This window comes from Dreissena polymorpha, chromosome 4 (assembly GCF_020536995.1).
Source record: "Dreissena polymorpha isolate Duluth1 chromosome 4, UMN_Dpol_1.0, whole genome shotgun sequence".
NCBI classification, from domain to species: domain Eukaryota; kingdom Metazoa; phylum Mollusca; class Bivalvia; order Myida; family Dreissenidae; genus Dreissena; species Dreissena polymorpha.
Window position 1 is genome coordinate 108,784,274 of NC_068358.1, and position 16,846 is coordinate 108,801,119.

Here is a 16,846-nt window from a genome sequence, read left to right on the forward strand (position 1 = left end):
CTCTATTTCAAGTAGTTTAAATCCGATCTTCACCACACTTGGTCAGAAGTTGTAACTAGATGATGTGTAGGTCAAGTTCGAACATGGGCCATGCCGGGTCAAAAACTAGGTCACGGGGTTATTAGTGTGTTTTAAACCTCACCATGTTGTCCGCTCTCTCATTCAAGTAGTTTTATCCAATCTTCACCAAAATTTGTCAGAAGTTGTAACTTGATAATGTCTAGGGCAAGTTTGAATATGGGTCATGCCGGGTCAAACACAAGGTCACGGGGTCACTTAGTGCCTTTTAAACATCACAATGTTGTCAGCTCTCTAATTCAAGTAGTTTTCATCCAATCTTCACGAAACTTGGTCAGAAGTTGTATCTAGATGATGTCTAGGTCAAGTTTGAATATGGGTCATGCCGGGTCAAAAACTAGGTCACGGGGTATCTTAGTGCGTTTTAAACCTCACCATGTTATCCGCTCTCTAATTCAAGTAGTTTTCATCCAATCCTCACCAAACTTGGTCACAAGTTTTATCTAAATGATCTCTAGGACAAGTTTGAACATGGGCCATTCCGGGCCTAAAACTAGGTCACGGGGTCACTTAGTGCGTTTTTTAACATTCAGCATGGTGTCCGCTCTCTAATTCAAGTAGTTTACATCCGATCTTCACCAAACTTGGTCAGAAGTTTTATGGAGATGATCTTAAGGTCAAGTTAGAACATGGGCCTTTCTGGGTCAAAAACTAGGTCAAGGGGTCACTTAGTGCGTTTTAATAATTGAGCATGGTGTCCGCTGTTTTTTGTGAAGACGACATGCAAAACATTTTGAGTCAATGCGGCATGTGGGGGTATTCGTCACGTCTGTGACAAAGCTCTAGTTTTTCTTTTTTTGGATACATTTTACTGTTTCTGTAGCCTTTTTTGGCTTTATTTATATCATCTATCGACATTATTTATATGTTATAATTTACTTCCCTATACTTGTGGAATAACAATAATTAATATTGCATACAATAATTCTCTGTATAGCCGAACTTCTTCTCATTGTGTATATGTATTAATGATATTATTAATTTTGCCAAAAGCATGTATTGCTGCTTATGCGAATAAATAAACCATAATGAACCATCAATAATATTGATAAGCTGCCAGATTTTAATAACAACAACGCAACAGATCAGGTAAATCTTCTCACAAATTTCATGCATGGGCAAGCAACACGGGTTTTCAGTAAAACACTGAAAACTTTCTCACACAGTAACTCGCACAACCGTAATCCACGAGAAAAACCCCCGTGGTTCCACAAAGACTGTCATGACGCAAAACACGAATTTAAAACTGGACGAAACACCTTTAACCGTAATTAATCAAACGAAAACAGAGTATATTTTTTCGAAACGGAGAACAATTTATAACAAAATAAGAAATTTCGCAAAAACTAAATATAAAACAAACGAAGGTATTAAACTAGAAAACATCGCCAAATCACAACCTAGAAAATTCTTGAAATCTATTTGAACACTTCAAGTCCCTGCTAGTAGAAAATCATGATGAAAATGCTGCTGAAAACCAGGCAACAAACAATCATAATTTAGATTGCGAAATAACGTTAAACGAAATACAGAAGGCAGTTTTTTAAACAAAAGAATAATAAAGCATTTGGACCTAATGAAATATCAGCAGAATGCATAAACAGCGCGTTTGATATCATATCACCTTACTTACACACACTATATAACAACCTATTTCAAAATGCTGTATACCCTGAATGCTGGGGTTTGGGCTACATTATACCAATATTTAAAGGCGGTGATCCAAACCTAGTACACAATCACCGAGGAATAACACTTAATAATATATTAGCTAAATATATTCACAAATTCTCTTTAATCGTCTTTTAATATGGACAGCAAATAATGAAACGATAATATAAACTCAGTTTGGGTATCAAAAAGTTAAAAGCACTGCTGATTGCATTTTCTTAGTTCAGGCTATCATATCTAAAGTAATTCACAGCGGGCAAAAAGTTTACAGCGCATTCATGGATTATGAAAAATGCTATGATAGAATTAATCCTCTATTCTTATGGCAAACATTTGTCTCACATAACATAATCACCAAAATGATTAACGCTATTAAAGCGATGTATCCCACTGTCAAATCAGTAATTAAAAATAATAACCAGATATCAGACATCATATACTCATATCAAGGAATTAAACAGGGTGACTGTGGATCATACTTACTGTTTATGGTATTCGTAAACGATATTTTAAATAATATTAACTCGAATATTAACGATGTAATTTCAATCAATGAGCTTAAATTATTTTTGATACTTTATGCGGACGATCAGGTTCTATTCGCAACATCACAAGCCGCTTTACAATCCATGTTAAACGATATCGAGTTATACTGTAATACATGGAAATTAAAGATAAATACAGCAAAAACAAAAATGATATTTTAAAAAAAAGCACAAGGCACACAAATATCGACATATTCCTATATGGCGAAGAGCTTGAAGTAGTTTCATACTTTAAATATGTAGGAGTTTTTTTTTCAAACACGGAAACTGGAACAGAACTCAGAAGTGCTAATCAGAACAGGCTTCGAGGGAGACGCATAAACTCTTTTCCGTTTTTAATCAGTATGAATTTCAAACACAAGAAAAAATAAAATTATTTGATGTATTAATAAGCCCAAATCTAAACTACTCAGCTGAAGTGTGGGGTCAACATAAAGCAAAAGAAATTGAGCAAATCCATTCGAAATTTTTAAGAAAATTACTATGCGTTAAAACATTGTCTAACCTTATGGGTCTGTATGGTGAACTTGGAAGGATACCGTTGAATGCGCACCGAAAAATTATTATGTTTCGATACTGGATAAAAATTCTTAATTTACAGGAAAATAACATAATAAAAAAGGTTTATTTCATGCTAAAAACGGACGCAGAAAATGGAATAGATTACAATAAAAATAACTGGGCGCCACACATTAAAGAAATGTTGGAACAAATGGGTCTTGCGGATTTATGGATAAACCAAGACACTACTAAACCATCACTAGCTCTTCCAGTGCTGGAACCTGTAAAAGACTCGCTCACTAAGACTGCTCGCTATTTCAATAATTTAATGCTCCCTCTCTGTATATATAAACTAAATTATCAAATAACAATTGATTAAACGTATAATCAATGTTTATGATGGTATGAATTGACTCCTGTTCCTTGAAAGGCATCAACCATAAAGCCATTTCCGATCAAGTCATAACATTTGCTGATATGTTGAACGCTTCTTGTTAAACTAGATCTGGATAAGCTGTGATCCGATTCATCAGAAGATGAAAAGTCATTAATTCTTCTTTGTCTTGTTCCTCTCCTTTGCATGTTGCTCTTGCCTGGTACTGTATTCTCGTTATGATCGTTTTCAGCAGATTTACATACTTTGGCTATGTGGTGCCACTTGTTGCAATAATAGCACCTTTTCCCATAAGCTATACAATGCTCCTTTCTTGCATGCACTTGATTTCGTCCACAATATCCACACTGTGTGTAATTTCTCTTTGCTATTTTCTGTCTTTGCACATGCATTTTGGTCCGACTCCTGACTGAATTAATAAATTCTCTGGATTCTTCTTCCGAACTGCTTGAAGCTTCACTATCTGTGTCATTGCTTGTATATCTAACTTCTCTCGATCCCCTGTAAGGTGTAGGTCTGTATCTGTTCCCATGATCTTTTGATCTACAAACCTTCGCAAAATGGTTCAATTTACCGTAAGCATAACACTTTTTTCCATAAGCTGGGCATTTTTCTTTCTGAAACGGGTGTTTCCTATCGCAGTATCTACAATTAACACCTCTGTCGCTTCGCGAATCATTAGTAGCTGTAAATGATTTCTTCTTTTTGCTTACTCTGGCAATGTCCCATTATTGGTGACCCATCGCCCCAATCTGGACAGATGTATCCTCGTGGATTTGAGCATCGCTTAATGCTTCTTGGAGTGGCCATTGTTTATGTAATACTTTTCTTACAAACTCAGAATTACTAGTAGTTTGTACAAGATCTTCAAGTATTCGATCATCAATGTCCAAAAAATTGCATGAAAGCGCCTTGTCCCGCAGCCTAGCAGCATATTCAATTGTGCTTTCTCCGCTATTGGGACGCATCTTAAAGAATAAATATCTTGAGTAATGTTTATTCTTTTTAGGAGAAAAATAATCCGATAACTTGCTTGACAGCTTCTCATATTTTGTGCTTTTCTCCGGATTATAATATAAATAGAGAAGACAGAAAATGCAAAATCTGTAATTCACATCTAATTGAAAACGAATATCATTTTATCCTAACGTGCCCCTTATATTCTCAACTAAGAAGAAAATACTTAAAACCTTACTATTGTAGATGGCCAACTATAACAAAACTTAAGATCATCATGTCTACAAAAAATAAAAGTGAACTAATTGACATAGCAAAATATATAAATTACGCAAACAATTTAAGGGAAGAACTTATAAATGATTAATTGAGCAATCACTCATCACAAACTCTAGAAATTATATTTATAGACTTACCATTATATCCATCTTGTTTGTTTTTTTTTATTTTGTAGATTCAATCAATTAACAAATAAACACTTTCATTTTTAGATTTCAGACTATTAATCAAAGTCATTGCGATTTATGATGAATAGTTTACGTCCTCCTTTATCAAATAATAAATACCATCATCTGAACCAGAGACGTGTATATTTATATTCACCAGTGTAGGCTAGAAGCTGTATTGTAAGCTTTATTGCTGAATGAAAGTTGTTGTTGTTGTAGTTCTTAAAAATTGTGTAATATACCTATGCATCGATTTATAGTGGATCCGTCCAAACTTCAACACGTCAGGGTCAGAAAAAAATATTAAGGCCGCGCTCTATGAAAAAGGGGTTTAATGAATGTGCGTTAAGTGTCGTCCCAGATTAGCTTGCGCAGTCCGCACAGGCTAATCAGGAACGACACTTTCCGCGTTTATGATATTTTTCGTTCCAGGAAAGTCTCTTCTTAGCATGTCAAGTTTAGGCGGAAAGTGTCGTCCCTAATTATTCAGTGCGGACTGCACAGGCTAATCTGGGACGACACTTTACGCACATGCATTAAACCCCCTTTTCACAGAGCGCGGCCCATTTATATATAACCTTTCGACATTATCAGGGCGCGAGGGATGGGACTAATTTTATTTTCATTGGTTAGATTTGAAACATAGTTTCCCATAAAAGAACATGTGAATCACAGGCATGATGTTTGCCAGAAGAAATCCCGTTACTATGGGAAATAACGTTTCCATTTCAGGGTTCGTCCAAAAAACTATAAACTTTGGTTAATAACATTAGTACAATATAAAAGAAAACAGGTAATTGTTTCTTAGATAATTGACTTATAAGTGGTTTCATATGTATCAGTATAATTTAAGTTTGTAAATACATGTAATTGATTTAAATAATTGATTTTAATGCTCGAATAATGTTGAAAATACGTCAGAGTCGGCCCTCAACATTACTAGGTTAGAAGAACAATGTTTCATGCACAGCATTGGGACGGGGCGTAAAATAATTATAACACTGTAAAAAAACACAGTTAATGGTTATACATAAATTATCAATTAGGACAGTGTACATATATACCCAGACGCGTTCTGGGAAAACTGTGCTTAATGCATGTGCGTAAAGTGTCGTCCCAGATTATCCTGTGCAATCCGCATAGGCTAATCAGGGACGACACTTTCCACCTTAACTGGATTTTCGGTAAGGAGGGACTTCCTTGAAACTATAAATACCTTAAAAACGTAGTGTCTTTCCTGGTCCGCACAGGCTAATCTGGGACGACACTTTACACACATGCATTAAGTCCAGTTTTCTCAGAACACGACTCTATTGTTTACGATGTCCACAAAATCAACTGCTTTCTTCTCTTAAGTGATACATGCTCATTAAACCTCAATGACACAAATCAACAACGCCAATAGTACCGAGTCGGTATATTAAGAAGCGTGATAGAACATTAAAGGGGCCGTCCAACAGATTTCACGTTTTGGTAAATTCACAAAAATTAAAAAAAAATTGTTTCAGATTCGCAAATTTTCGTTTACGTTATGATATTTTTGAGGAAATAGTAATACTGACCATTTACCATGCTCTTAAATATCTATTATATGCATCTTGTGATGATTTGAAAACCTGAAAATTATAAAGCGTCGTGCGACGCGAAACGATTGAATAATTTGGAAAGTTCTGTTGTTGTCGTTTTATTTTGGGATACTAGGAGGATTGCTTATATAGGTTAAAAATACATCCGCACTAAGCATGAGCATGGATGGTCGAGTGCTCTATGTGGGAGACGTTTTACTCCAGGACCCCAGGGGTCAGTGGTTCGAGCCCTGTTGAGGGTTACTTTTTTTTCCTTTTTTTAAATTGTTTTCCTGTTGTTTTTTTTACTGGAGATTTTTAGTTGAAATGTTTAAATTTATCAATATAAAGCATTTAATGACAAGCTTCAATACATGCCAAAATCTGTTGGACGGCCTTTTTAATACTGCGTGGTTGCACAATATGTATGTGGTACAATTTGAAAGGTATTATTCTACTTTATGACTTTGACTATGTTCGCTGACCTACCGGTAATCACTGCGCAATTTAATGACAAACAAATGTGTATTCTGCTTATATTACGGCAACAGTCCTCTAGTATAAATTCAAACTGACATATAATGGTACTAATAAGCATATGCATATCGTAAATATAATTAAGCTTTTGCTTAACGTAGTACGGAAAGGCTTACGACTTTTAATGTCAAAATACAGAACTGAGTTTGACTTGATGATGATGTTTATAAATGACATTAGTTTCAGTGAAGACTTTCTGTATTGGGGAAGTGGGTAACTCCCATATGCACGCAAAAGTAGAATGCTGTACCTATGTCGCTCCCCAATGAAAGTGTGCGCTAATAGAAGTTCCCCCCCCCCCGCCAAAGCCGAAGGGATATATAATTGGAGTTGTCCGTCAGTCCTTCGGGCCGGCTGTCACAAACTTTTCAGTGCTATATCTCAGAAACTATATGATATCAACATGAAACTTCATGGGTGCATAGATATCAATGAGAAGTTCCATGCACAAGAACCATAACCCTACACTTTCCTAAATAAGAGTTGCCCTTTGTAGTTTTTGTATGATGTAACTTTACAGGGCTTTATCTCAGATACTACAAGATTTCAACATGAAACTTCATGGGTGTATAGATTCATTGTATCAATAAGGGTATTGCCTTGCACAAGAACCATAACCTTACACTTTCCTTCATAAAAATTACTTACATTTGGTGTTGTTTTTTATGTAACTTTTCAGGGCTATATCTCAGATACTTAACAAGATTTCAACATGAAACTTCATGGGTTTATAGATTCATTGTATCAATAAGGAGAATTAACTTGCACAAGAACCATAACCTTACACTTTCCTTAATAAGAGTTATTGCCCTTTGTTGTTTTGTATGATGTAACTTTACAGGGCTGTATCTCAGATACTTAAAAAGATTTCAACATGAAACTTCATGTGTGTAATTGCCTTGCACAAGAATGATAACCCAACACTTTCCCTAATAAGTGTCATTGCCCTTTGTTTTTTTTTTATGATGTAACTTTTTAGGTCTATATCTCAGATACTATACAAGATTTCAACATGAAACTTCATGGGTGTATAGATATAAATTAGAAGAATTGCAATGCATAAAATCAGTTCCTCACCTGTCAACAAATAAAATATATATTTGGCGGGGGATAGAAATTCAACTAATTTGCTTGTTTTCTTATGTTGACCGTTATTACATAATATGAACACATGAGCATACCATAAAGATTAGGCTTTATTATAACATAACACATCATATATTGTAGGCCAATACTAAACAATTGGTAAAACAACCCCTTTTCAAAGAGTCAAACCAACACACACACAATTCAGGATACTAACAGGCAGTGTTAGAACTTACAGAAAATGCAAAAAGAAAAATATATCATATATAATGAAGCCACACTCAAAGAAAATAGGGCTTAATGCATATGTGTGCAGTTTGCACAGGCTAACGGGGAAAGACTCTTTCCACTTGTTGGAATATAATTTTTCCTATACATGTTGTGAAGAACAATTTATCGGTATAACTTGCTTGATCAAATCTGTTTGTATCAGATACAAAATTTCATTTTTGCACTCTACTGACGTAAGAGATTGCTCTTAATGAGGTATACTTAACAAATACTAGAATTTAAATATTCAAAATATTGATCAAGTTTTGTTTTTAGATTTTTTTAATGTTTAACATCTTAAGAAAAAAAATCTAGAATAAACATTGAAATTATAAGGTAAAGTATTTCATTTTATTTTTTATGAAAAAGCATAAACTTTATTAAATATACAAAATTAAATATTTGTTAAATAGAAAAGAAACAACCCATACACCCAGTCCTGTTGCAATTCAAACCTTGTTGCTATTCGATCTTATAAAAGAATATTTGTAAAAATTTGTAACAAGATTTATAAAATGCACACTGGTACATGATTCACTCATAGTTTTACTTAACAACTGTAGTTGTGTTAATTTGTCACAACATAAGTTTAACAAGACTATTGCCAAGCAATAAAAGTCCCCTACCTCTCCATATTGCCATCTGTCCATGTTTCAAGTTTCATGAACAAATATGAAGAACTTTTAAAGTTATCGCAGGATCCACCATTTTCAGCAATATTTCTAGTCTATTTGTTGCCATAGCAATTAGAATTCTTGACATAGGAACAAAATGAAATGACATGCATAAATATCCATATTGCCATCTGTCCATGTTTCAAGTTTCAAGAAAAATATGAAGAACTTTTAAAGTTATTGCAGGATCCAGAATAGTGTGACGGACTGACAGACTGACGCACAGAGCGCAAACCAAATAGTCCCCGGTAGGGGACTAACAAGGATACAGTACACCCTTTTTACACCTACATTTTACAATTACATGTAGGTAAGTAATATACATGCATATACATGCATGTCTATTAAAGGGACCTTTTTACAGAATGAGATGTTGGCATGTATTAAAGTTTGTCATTAAATGCTTTATAGTGATAAATGTAAACATTAGATTTAAAAAGCTCCAGTAAACAAGGGCTGTTGCATGCCCCCCATATGTGCTGTCAGTTGTAGTGGCAGCCATTGTGTGACCTTGACCTTTGACCTAGTGACCTGAAAATCAATAGGGGTCATCAACCAGTCATGATCAGTGTACCTTTGAAGTTTCATGATCCTAGGCGTAAGCATTCTTTAGTTATCATCCGGAAACCATTTTACTATTTCGAGTCACTGTGACCTTGACCTTTGACCTAGTGACCTGAAAATCAATAGAGGTCATCTTCCAGTCATGATCAATGTACCTATGAAGTTTCATGGTCCTAGGCGTAAGCATTCTTGAGTTATCATCCAGAAACTATTTTACTATTTCGAGTCACTGTGACCTTAACCTTTGACCTAGTGACCTGAAAATCAATAGGGGTCATCTGCCAGTCATGATCAATGTTCCTATTTAGTTTCATGATCCTAGGCGTAAGCATTCTTGAGTTATCATCCGGAAACCATTTTACTATTTCGAGTCACTGTGACCTTGACCTTTGACCTGAAAATCAATAGGGGTCATCTGCCAGTCATGATCAATGTACCTATGAAGTTTCATGATCCTAGGCGTAAGCATTCTTGAGTTATCATCCGGAAACCATTTTACTGTTTTGAGTCACTGTGACCTTGACCTTTGACCTAGTGACCTGAAAATCAATAGGGGTCATTTGCCAGTCATGATCAATGTACCTATGAAGTTTCATGATCCTAGGCGTAAGCATTCTTGAGTTATCATCCGGAAACCATTTTACTATTTCGAGTCACTGACTGTGACCTTGACCTTTGACCTAGTGACCTGAAAATCAATAGGGGTCATCTGCCAGTCATGATCAATGTACCTATGAAGTATCATGATCCTAGGCCTAAGCGTTCTTGAGTTATCATCCAGAAACCATCTGGTGGACGGACCAACGGACGGACCAACCGACATGTGCAAAACAATATACCCCCTCTTCTTCGAAGGGGGGCATAAAAACAATAATAAAATTAAAGAAAGAAAAAAAAAGTAACCCTCAACTGGACTCGAACCACTAACCCCTGGAGTAAAAGTCTATTGCTTAGACCACTGGGCCATTCGTGCTCATACAATGAGTTATATATTTTACACTTTATATAAGCAATCCTCGTAGTATCACAAAATATAATGACAACAACAGAACTCTCCTAATTATTCAATCGTTTCATGTTGCAACACTTTATAATTTTCAGGTTTTTAAATCGTCAAAAGATGCATACAATGGATATTTTAGAGCATGGTAATTGTTCATTAGTACTGTTTCCTCACAAATATAACTACAACAAAAATTTGCGAATCTGAAACATTTTTTTAAATTTTGTCAATTTACCAAACGTGCAAAGGCCCCTTTAAGATCGCATTCATAATTTCAGATATGTTTACACATGTTTACGTTATATTTTAAATGTCCTAAACAATTTCTGCTCAGAATTTTTTTATTATTCAATTTGGGCAACTTCAATTATAAACAGTTTTACAATAAAAGTTAACAACAATATTTCTTATAGAGTGTGTTATGCATACAGTTCAACCATAATCACAAAGAACAGATATTAGTTTAAGTTTTCATTTGAGCCCCACTCTAGGGAAGCAGGGTTTAACCCTTTGCATGCTGGGTTATTTGTTGTCTGCTAAATTGGTGTCTGCTGAATTTCTAAAATCATCATTTTTTTACTTTTTTCAAAGACCACTATCAGAATAGCAAACAGTTTGGATCGTGATCAGACGCCACAAAACGTGATCTTGATCCAAACTGTTTGCAAAGGCCTTTAAAATTCGGTTCAAGCCCTAAAAGGGTTAAACCATTACAACTGCAGTACTTTTTTTTCCTCAGAAAATTAATTTTAATTTTCCCTCAGAAAATTAATTTTAATTTTCCCTCAGAAAATTAATTTTAATTAAAGACCTTTCTAATTAGATTCAAATTTTAAAGGCTTCATTTCCAACCCTTAGATACTGATGAGCAGCAACCAGCATAAAACCTGAACAGACTGTGATTTACTTGCAGGCTGTTCTGGTTTTATGCTGTTTGCCAATAGACAATTTCAATTTGCTTCTGAGTGGAAAAAGGTTAATGCGTAAAGTGTTGTCCCACACAGACTTATCAAGGATGACACTTTCCGCCTACATTGGACCCTTACTAAGAATATCCTACCGTATAACGACTTAAATGTACCATACACAGCGGGAAGTGTCAACCTGATAAGCCTGTGCAAACTGCACGGGCTTATCTTGGTGACATAGAATGCACATGCATTAAATACTGTTTTCACAGAGCAAGGCTCATAAGCATATAGACATACTTAAATGTAGTGTGCTAATACACTGGATTATACCTCTAACCAGACACTTACACACACCTCATTAATTTATGGTAAATTTGGGCATGATTTTGCTTATTAACTTACATTTTTCTTTAGCAAAATTTCATTTGCACATTTTAAAATGAGTGTGAATATAAATAATCAGATTTAATCATTAGTGTACACTGTACAATGTATTTTGAAAGTGTTAACAACTTTAACCTTGTCTGTTTTAGGCCATGTGTATGAGGCAAGTGTTTGAACAAATATCAAATTTCTTATTTTACCAAAATTGCAAATACTTTTTTTTCTGTATTATTTAATAAATCACCGTCAAAATTGATTAAGTTCACCTGATGAATAGCCATATAATGAGCTTTGTATAGGTGTTAGGTTGGAAGTGTTCCAGTGTAAACGTATATGATGCAGTCATGATTTAACATAAAAACAACAACATAAACTAGTTGGCACTGATTTAAAGCATATATTTATGTCTAGCACAGTAATACTGCATACTCTAAATCTTAAGTTTTTTTTGTTTTCGAAAAAAGAGCATATACACAAACTCAAAACTAAGGGCATACACATCTAATTAGTACAAACAGATGTGATCCAAACAAAACATGACTGAAGAAACCCAATATAACAAGGGCTGTTTGTAAAACATGCATGCCCCCCTATATGGGCTATAAGTTGTAGTAGCAGCCATTGTGTGAATACGTTTTTTGTCACTGTGGTGGTGGTGGTGGTGGTGGTGGGTGGTGGTAGGTGGGTGGGTGGTGGTGGTGGTAGAAGTAGTAGTGGTGGTAGTAGTAGTAGTAGAAGTAGTAGTAGTAGTAGAAGTAGTAGTAGTAGTAGTAGTAGTAGTAGTAGTAGTAGTAGAAGGAGAAGTAATAGTAGTAGTAGTAGTAGAAGTAGTAGAAGTAGTAGTAGTAGTAGTAGTAGTAGTAGTAGTAGAAGTAGTAGAAGTAGTAGAAGTAGTAGTAGTAATAGTAGTAGTAATAGTAGTAGTAGTAGCAGTAGCAGCAGCAGTAGCAGCATTACAATACCAATACTTAAGAATGATCAAATGGGAAAAGGTAACCTAGCACTGGCAGTAAATATGGGGCTCATTTACAGGTCAGATTTGGAATCTCTGATGTAAAATGAGATTGTGAATGAATTAAAGGGAGGCAAATCTGTAATAAAAAGAACATGCATAAACCGTAGTTGTTTCCCTTGTTTGAACCATGCTAAATCCTTATAAATGTATAATGCCTATTTCCAGTAACTGTGACCTTCACCTGTGACCTAGTGACCTCAAAATAAATAGGGGTCATCTGCGGGTCATGATCAATGTACCTATGAAGTTTCATGATCCTAGCCCCAAGCGTTCTTGAGTTATCATCCGGAAACCACCTGGTGGACGGACCGACATACCGACCGACCGACCGACATGAGCAAAGCAATATACCCCCTCTTCTTCGAAGGGGGGCATAATAAATTACAATGTTATTGTTGAGAACCACTCTGGCAATATTTAGATCTTCTTCTTCAAACATGATTGTAATTATATAAGGACCTCACTTTGAATGACTCAGTCGGTAATCCATGTACATGTACGTACATATCATACGGCTGTAAGTTAAACGAAAGAAAAGTGATAAACAAACAAGTTTTGTAACATTCTTAACACTTATTCATTCAAAATAAACATTCTTCCTACATTGGACAACAAAATCGAAGTTTATACTGCAACAAGAGGGTCATTATGGCCCTTAAGCGCTCACATGAATTTGGGAAAATCTAAAACCTTTGTGTTCAGCAATTTAGCTATTAAAAGGTAATAGATCTTCTAATCCTGCAATAAAATTGTTTCGGTTTTTCTACTGAATTAACTGGGTGTGTGCTGCAAAATATGTTTGATTACTTTAAAGTAACATAAGCACTCAAAATCAACAAATACTTTGTAAAATATTTTATAATTAAGTTCACCCATAAAAAGAACAGTGTTCCATATAGCAAAAGCCAAAATTTCAACGCTAGATGTGGTATGTACTATGGTACATGTATGTGTAACATAGATTTAAGGAGATACAAAATGCTCGTTTTTATTTTTTGTGGCAAGATATATTCCATTTTAATTTCAAGCAACAATATCTATTCATACAACACATGAAGAATAACTTAGTGCATGAGCATGTGTAGAATATTTTGTCCCACAAAAAAGGAAAAAAGAGCATTTTCATTTTTCCAAATATAGAACGAAATATTTGTTGATTTTGAGTGTGTATGGGCTTTTAACCTTCAAAAATATGTAATGATTATGATATAGATTGTTAATTAAAAAGCAACAACTAATAATGTATCAAAATGACTCATTTACACGAAATGTTTCAATAGGACACTGATACCAACATATTCCACTTTTGTCTTAACCCATGTATGCCTAGTGGACTCTTCCCATCCTTCTAAATTGCATCAATTTATTTCCAAAATTAGGGATGTCTAGTATATTTATTTCTATACTTAGAATATTTCTTACAGAATTTCCTTTAAGCAAACAGCGTAAACCCAGATGAGATGCCGCATCATGCAGCGTCTCATCTGGGTCTACGCTGTTTGCAAAGGCCTTTTTTCTAGACGCTAGGCATAAATGGGTTAACCTTTTCCCCCAGAAGAAGCAAAGTGAAAATGGCTTTTGCAACCAGCATAAAACCAGAACAGCCTGTGAGTAACTTGCAGTCTATTCAAGTTTTATGCTGATGGCTGCTCGTCAGTGTCTAAGGGTTGGAAATGAAGCATTTAAAACTTGAATTTAGTAAAAAGGGTCTTTCATTAAATGCAACTTTCTAAGGGACTAAAAATGCGCCAAAAGACGTATCTAACTGGTAAATGGTTAAAATTGATCTTAGACCTCTAATTGTGACAATCACCATGAGGTAGGGAGGTCCATGTTACCACACATGGTCTTATGCTGGTTTATATTTGTGCAAAGTTATTTTTTTAATCCATCAATTTACATATGTACCAAAAAATAATTGCTGAGAAAGGAAATTTTGCACAGGCATACAAATGTATGGCGCAACAACTATATTCTGCCTTCTTCTAAGGGGGTCATAAAAACAATTATTGAAACACACATCCTTATATTACTTGCAGAAAGGGGATTGAAAGTAGAAAGTTGTAAGCACCCATCATCCTTAATTATGGATACCCATCCGCACAAATAAAAACAGGTAGCTTCAACTACAGACAATTGGATGCATATCATTTTTTGGTAAGTAGGAACTACCAGGAATTGGTTACTATGAGTGGAAACATTAGTGCATTTCAACAAATTTTTCTAAACGCTCTGGAATAAAACCCTTGTAAGGGATGCCACACTTTACAATCTTCCTCGCAGCAAGACACTGCAATGTCGTAAATTGAAGTGGCGACACAATATCATATATGGACACACCTCGGATCATTTGCATTGGCGTTATCTTTTCTGCATTGCATGCATCAATATGGGCACCATGCTTAAGGAGCAAAGTAAAAACTTCCGGTCGACATGGTTTGTTACTGGCAGCCACATGCAAAGGAGTGTTCTTTTCTGCATCCAGGGCATTAGGGTCAGCCCCAACTTCCAACAGCAAAGATATAACAGGCATTGAAGGGAATGAGCACACTGGGTAACGCCCTACGTTGGTGGTTTCTCTGGTGCATGCTAGATGGAGTGGTGTGTAGCCCTTTGCACCGAGAGGCTTGAGCTTCACTAACCTGTACACATGAAGTTTAAAATCTTTGTCCGTGTCGTCAGAAAGATTCTTTTTTAATCTACAAATCAGACACAGAATATGCATAATTATCACAAGAAGCCTATTGATGTGTGTAAGGTCCTTTTCAGCAGATTCTTGCTGTGACAAATGTTTTCTACCGCGGTCTAACTCGTTCACAGCTTTCAACAACACATCCAGGATGTCTTTAAAAGACACTGGATGAGCAGGTCTATTCCTCCACTCAGTAGTCATAAAAGAAAACAATTCTGCGAAAGACAAGAAACTGCTCTGAGTCATTGGACTAAGGGGTTCTAAAACAGACTGCTGTAGATCTAAGGCATAACGCCATAGCTGAATACACCTGTCAAAGTTACCCATATCAGCATAAAGCGCACCTCTGTAACGAATATAGTAAGACGTATCTGGATGAGCAGGGCCCAGAATCCTTTCTCTAACCAGCAAGGCCTGCATTCTCATGGCATCGGGATCAGCAATCAACTCATCTAACTGATCAACAGACGTCACTTCTCTAGCATTCTCATAAGCTTCACTTAGCACCGGTCTGGACGGTTTCCACACGAGGTTGTGAGAGTCTGCGTAGCGCTCATCCATGGCTTGGCGCCAGAAAGCTATCGCTCCCAACATGTCTCTTTTCTTATCAACGTATGTGGAGCCAAGAAGCTCCAAAGCATCTATTTTGTGCTGTTTAGAACAATCTGGTCTCTGGATGAGAAACTCCACAATATGAGAGAATCCAGCCACAGCAGCCGCTAGTAGTGGGGTCATACCATACGCATCTTTGTCCATTCGAGCTTTGAAGTCGAGCAAAAGTTTCATTATTGCTAAACTTCCGGACTCTGCACAATCATGAAGAGCTGTGTTACCTGCAATTGACAAAAACATACCGATATAAAGTGTACAAAAATATCAATAAAATGAAACAAGTTTTACCTTCTAATTAAATAAGAAACAAGAGATGTGTTCAGGGCTTTTTTTCCTTCTTTGGGACCCGCCGAAAATCGGCCCTTTCCCCTCAATTTTTTTTTCCCCTCAGCAGGTAAATTTTCCCCCAGACTTCATTTTTTTCCCCTTAAAAAAAAAAAAAAATTTTTTTTTTTTTTTATAACTTTAAATACATAAGTTAGCCTGACCCAGTGTAGAAAATATAACATATTGCATAATTAAATTATCTGTTGCCTTAATTTTGTTTTAAAAACAGCAAAATATGTTGAATTGATTATTTAAGACTTTCCTTATTTTCCCCAAAATCCGGCGTTTCGCGTGATTTTTTCCCCCGAAATCCGGCATTTTGTGCGATTTTTTCCCCTCAAAAAAGGCCAGGCCCTTTCCCCAAAATCAGATAAAAACCCCTGGTGTTTGTCAATAACAAAATACCCCTTACTGCACCATTTTGATTTATTTTATCATTTGGCAGGTTCAGATAATTATCTCCTTTTTAAGCTTATTATTTCCCTTGGATTTGTTTTTTTTTACCTTGGACCTTTCACTACTCAAAATGTGCAGCTCCAGGAGATACATATGCATGCTAAATATTAAGTTGCTATCTGAAGCGACAAAGCAGTTCTGAGCATTTTTCAAAACCT

At 35.6% G+C, this 16,846-nt stretch overlaps 1 protein-coding gene across 3 annotated transcripts in view; it reads right to left on the minus strand.

Moving 5' to 3' along the window:
- LOC127879975 (protein fem-1 homolog C-like) overlaps positions 1 to 16,846 on the minus strand; it is a 126,960-nt gene that overhangs the window by 108,341 nt on the left and 1,773 nt on the right. The window contains exon 2 of one of the 3 annotated variants that reach the window (XR_008049369.1): positions 9,807 to 16,126. Coding sequence is in view for 1 of the 3 variants with exons in the window: in XM_052427125.1 (XP_052283085.1) it covers positions 14,802 to 16,126 (1,325 nt within the window). In the remaining 2 variants the exon portion in view is untranslated. Of the gene's footprint in view, positions 1 to 7,877; positions 16,127 to 16,846 lie in introns of those variants that run through there. The other 2 variants (XR_008049368.1, XM_052427125.1) reach the window with 2 other exon arrangements.